The 5,265-nt window shown below is 38.6% G+C and overlaps 1 protein-coding gene across 1 annotated transcript in view; it reads left to right on the top strand.

Moving 5' to 3' along the window:
* The window catches only part of LOC107710437 (uncharacterized), a 10,092-nt gene extending 5,358 nt beyond the window's left edge, over positions 1-4,734 (top strand). The window contains exon 2 of the mRNA XM_016515204.1: positions 3,423-4,734. Coding sequence (XP_016370690.1) covers positions 3,434-4,462 — 1,029 coding nt within the window. The 5' untranslated portion in view covers positions 3,423-3,433 and the 3' untranslated portion in view covers positions 4,463-4,734. The remainder of the gene's footprint in view (positions 1-3,422) is intronic.
* Positions 4,735-5,265: the final 531 nt, after the last annotated feature.

The following is a 5,265-nucleotide window of genomic DNA, read 5'->3' as shown; positions in this document are numbered from 1 at the left end:
GCGTGTTTATGTGCCCGATAACCGATATGCAGAACCGATATTTATTTACTGTTATAAAGTAAATAAATGACTGAGTGAAGTAAGAACATACTTCACTTTGGTTTTTCCTCTTTTCAGTCATCTTTTTTTTTTTAAGTGTTGAAAATTAGCAGTCTTTCATGTTAAAATTAATCTTCATACTACAACAATAAAAAAACATTTTATTTATAAAAAGCATCAACTGCAACAACACTAATATTAACAATAAGAAAAATAAATGTCTAATGTTTTCAAATGGAGAAAATAAATAAATGAAAGGAGTCATATCAACTTCATTTTAAACTACAGTTTTAGTAGGTTTATAAGCTGTTTAATAGCTACAGAGTCAATAATAATTCACTGGATAATGTTAATTCACTGAATAATATTCTCTGGAATATTGGAATATAACAAACAAAACATCGTATTTTATTGCATTTCTCAACTGGAATGTTATATCAGAATTATTAATAATGTTTTTGTCCTTCTAGATTATGAAATGCCTGCTGACAGCGCGGTTTATCTATGCAGTTACACAGAACTATACTCAAACTGCGATCGCTCGCGGAGATAAGAAATAATTAATTTACATAGAGTTGTATTTATTTAGATTTTTATTAGTGAAATAATGGTTATATAGTAAATGTTAATACAATTTAGGGTATTTTAAACAGGTAAATCTTGTTAAAAGTTACATGCGGTGGCCGTGCTGGAGCATTTCCTGAGCATCAACCGCATCAACCCGGTGAGTGAACAGCAATATAAAAGCGGCTTCGCGAGACTAATGAGCAAATATACAACAGAGAGAGAATTAAATTCAGCGCTTTTATTTCCAACATGCGCTCATTCATGGCTGCATATTATTTAATTCAGGCAAAGTTACGTCTTTATTGGGACAGGACTTGACGGATTATCTTACGTGACTCCGTGAGTTGGTCTCTATTTCTTAGAGCCAAGCTGCATAAACTACATATCAGGCATTTATATAATGCATCTAATTTGTGCATAAATGGCTGTTATGTTAAATAAAGTTTACTAACTTTAGCAACTATATCAAGTACCTGCACGCCTTTGTTGTTGTCTCGTCTCCCCTCAGACGCGCTGCAATGGCGATCCTGCGCGCAATTCTCAAAACGCCCACAAGATGACGGCGTTTATCGGTGAATCCAATATTACAATACCGATATCCGATTATAGTAAAATGCATCGGGGAAAAATATCGGTAAATCGATATATCAGTCGATCTCTACTCAATAGTGCCGTTATTCAGGCATGTTTCTGTAAAAACCATGATATTAGAATCCATAATTCTCTAGTTGTTTGTGATGCACAGACGAAGATCGTCCATTTTGTTGACCAATGACCGTACATTAGCGAGAAAACTGCTGGGTAAAGAGAGCCGATGCGGTGTTAGCTTAGCTCTTAGGCCTCCGTGCTTTCCTCGTCTTTGTTTACAGTCCTGATGCCGTCTGCGAGCACTTCCGCCCGGGCCGGGTAAATTGAGCAGCCTCCGATGTTCTGGAGATCTCTGAGATGAGTCAGAGATCAGCGATAAAGGTAACAGAATGTTGTAATCCAATGTACTCGTACTCGTTAAAAGTCCTCCAATACCACACAACTTTTAAACAGTGCTGTGTCCAGATAAAGCATCACTGACAACAGAGAGTTTAGTAGAGATCTTATGGATGTCTATGGATGTCTATGTACATGATAAGTACATGTAGGATATTTAAGCTAATGATAAACATTGAATATTCACGCCTGTATAGCTGATGTGCGGCGAGCTGATAAGCAAAGCACGCAGAGTGGATTGAGCGCGTGGCGGCACAGATGCGCGAGCTCTTCGAGCGAATATCCCTTTCTCACAGACATCTTGGGCTGTTCAACTACGAAATTTTTGGAATCGAGTCCGATTCCGATTCCCGGTTCTGGAATCGATGGTTTATATAATCAGTTGCACTCTCAGCCACTGATCTGTGCTCTTGGCGTTTTCTTTCAGAATTATCATTGGCTGATAGAAAGGTTAAAAAATAACATTTTATTTAATATGTAAATAAGAACAAGACCCTCGATCACGCCATAATCTATTCTGTCGTGCAGCAGCAGCGCTCAAAATTGTGGACAACATAAGCCAGTTCCACCGTAAAATAACCTCTGAATCGTTTTTTTTTTAACTGGTTCATTAAAACGATCTATCTGAAAGAACCTTTTTGTGGAAACGAATCAGACTTCTAAACGCTATTATCGAGCAAGAGGCGTCTTTCTCATTCTGCACCAATGTGTGCGTGGGTTGTGCATGTTTTGCTTGCTTTAAAGGCCGAAGTATACTTCAGTTTTTACTCGTACCCATACATCCGCGAACAGTGCACGTGAAGCAAATTTCAACACCAAAATAGAGCGCACGTACTCGTATAATGTATAACGAGTGGTTCCCTGCATTATTTTAGGAAAATGTCTTATGCTTATAGTACTGAACCGCTGCAATCAAGCAGCTCTAATGCACCATTAAATTAAAGATGAAACGTGACAGTTTTTCTTTAAATCCTCAAGTTCAAGGCGTGCAATCTGACATAAAGTGTCTTTTCTGCTAAATTATTAAACACATTGAAATAAAAGCTTGGGATTGTATCATGAGTTAGCTTTCATTTTTTCTCTCTCAAATATAAAGCTGCTTTGGTAATGGAGGGGAATTTACGGTTAAGACCCAGGACCAGATGTGGTGAATGAAGACCAGGAATTGGACATCCAATTAATTGAAGAAAAAGAAAAATAGAAAAATGGGAAATAGTTTGCAGTTTCACCAGCAGAAGCCAGCTTCAAGTCTCACAAGGAGTTCGTTGGCCGCTCTGCAAACACGATTCCCAAAACATACTGATAACATGTTGTAGCCCTGGTGAGAAGCACAGACAATATTCATCTTTATTCAACTTAGATTTTCTTAACTAAGAAATTGTCACAAAACAAGTCTATATTTCACCTCTGGAAGCCGTGCAAAATGAGCAAACACTTGTGAAAGCATGTAGCTACCTTCCTTGCAAGTTAGAAATAGATGAAAACATTAAAATCTGAACATAATAGCATATCTACTATTAACTTTTGATGAAGCCTCGTCCATCCTTAGGCATGACCACAGTCGCTTTTCAGACATCAAATACAGACAAGAGAGAATACCTGGAAAGGAAGAACATTTCAACACTCAAGCAGTCATTTCTATGGGTGCATACATTTGAAAGAAAATCAATCAAATAATTTAATACATTGATCACTGAATATATATATATATATATATTGAAGAGACAAGGGATTTTAATTATCTCCCTTCAGTAATCATTGAGCTCAATCTATTGAAGGACTAAAATAACAGCATGCAGTTGATTGAATGTTTGACTTATTCTGTGTTACAGGTTCAGGCACGATGAGCAGCATTATTCCCAGGAGCAAAGCAAAAGGCACTGACATCTGTGCAATTAACAAATACTATTATATAATCCGCTCTGACCTCGGCTGCTATATGCAGACAAGTGATTTAAATAAAGGTGCAGATATCTCTGTTTTCAGTCTGCACCCTGCCTGCCAAAATGGAGACCATTACATTGGTGGAGATAGCTACTTTAACATCATCAATGGCAATTCCTGCCGCAGAGTCACAAACCTGACGACAGACAGCGATGCTGTAGTTTACAGCCTTCATCCCAAATGCCAGGGTGGAGACCACTACTTCGCAGCCCATGGCTATTTTTACATCATCTTCCAAGGAAAAGGCACTTACCGAAGAACAACAAACATGACTAAAGACTCGGATGCTGAAGAACTCAAGCTGCATCCCAACCACAGAGACGGTCTGTATTACTGGGGCCCACCATCCTCCAAGCAAACTGGCTTCTCCTTCCTCAAGCCTGCCTCAGAGTGGGGTGTTGAGTTCTACCACGGTCCTGATCTCGGCACAGACGAGCGCACTGCTGTCTATTCTGTTCATCCTGATGTTCTTAACTTCCTTCCTGGTGGGCTGTCTGTAACTAAAGGCCCAGCCATTGGCATGTGGGAGAATATTAAAACGATAACTAATGACAGCACTACACCAGTGACATGGCAAAAGAAGATCACTAAAAAGGTTGGATACAATAAGGAGAAGATGGCCCAGATCACTCACAACTGGAAGATAGAAACATCAGCCTCGATTGAATCTGCAGAGCTTGCAAAGTTAATTGCGAAGTTGCAGTTCGCCTTTTCTGCAGAATATGGAGGTTCACGTGTCAGCACTGAAAACGAAAGCTGGAAAGAAGCAACTGAAGAGGAAGAGCAACTCACATTTGGGCTGAAGCCAAATGAGCGTTTATATCTGTGGCAGCACAAACTGTGTCTTGGACAAGAACCAGTGTTGTTCTGCTGTGATTTAAAGATTACCAATGAGCCAAACCCTCCAACTTCACCCGCACAACCATGAATATCAACATTTCAGGATCGCTGAACTCCAAGGATAACCAAGTGCTTTTCAGTTAAATACATTAACTATACATTCTCAAGCAATTATATAGATATCTGCATGTACTGGTTAAAATGAGTTTGGAATCATTTAATATAGCGCAGAGATTTTTCAGTTACAGATGATGTAACTACAATTACTGAAACTTTGTGTTTATGATTAAAAGAATCTGACAATGCTACTTTAAATCTCACGAAAATTAAATAACGAAACAAGAGCATACCACTCTTGAAGTCTTGGTGTTTTCGCTGTCATTCTGTTTCTTTACACTGTGCTGTCTGGGAATGTGGATTTAAACTCAGCCTTGGTTGGCCAAAAGGGCTGTATATAGATTTGAAAAATAATAAATAAAAATGAGACAGATAAAAGGTATAAAGAATAGATACATTTCTAACAATGATTTTAATTCAGCAAACGCAGGAGCTGTTCTGTGAAGGCTCGATCATGGAACAAACAGGTGACAGTTGTTTCGAGACTGAAGTGGTCTAGATGGATTATAAGTGCTGTAAAAAGCAGATTAGATAGAGGGTAAATTATTAAGAGCTTTATAATCAAAGAAAAGCATTTTTAAATCAGTTGGGTATTGGACTGGTAACCAAGCGTAGGATTGGTGTGATATGGTCACGTTCCCGTGAGTGGATGGGCTGCTGCATCCTGCACCATTTGGAGGGGAGAAATGAAGGAAAGAGGTAACCTGACACACAGTAGTCTAATCATGTAGAGATAAAAGCAAAGATGATAGTTTCAAAACTTCGCCTGCTTAA

This window comes from Sinocyclocheilus rhinocerous, unplaced genomic scaffold, assembly GCF_001515625.1.
Source record: "Sinocyclocheilus rhinocerous isolate Xijiao unplaced genomic scaffold, SAMN03320098_v1.1 scaffold5863, whole genome shotgun sequence".
NCBI classification, from domain to species: domain Eukaryota; kingdom Metazoa; phylum Chordata; class Actinopteri; order Cypriniformes; family Cyprinidae; genus Sinocyclocheilus; species Sinocyclocheilus rhinocerous.
This window is presented reverse-complemented; position numbering and strand designations above follow the sequence as displayed.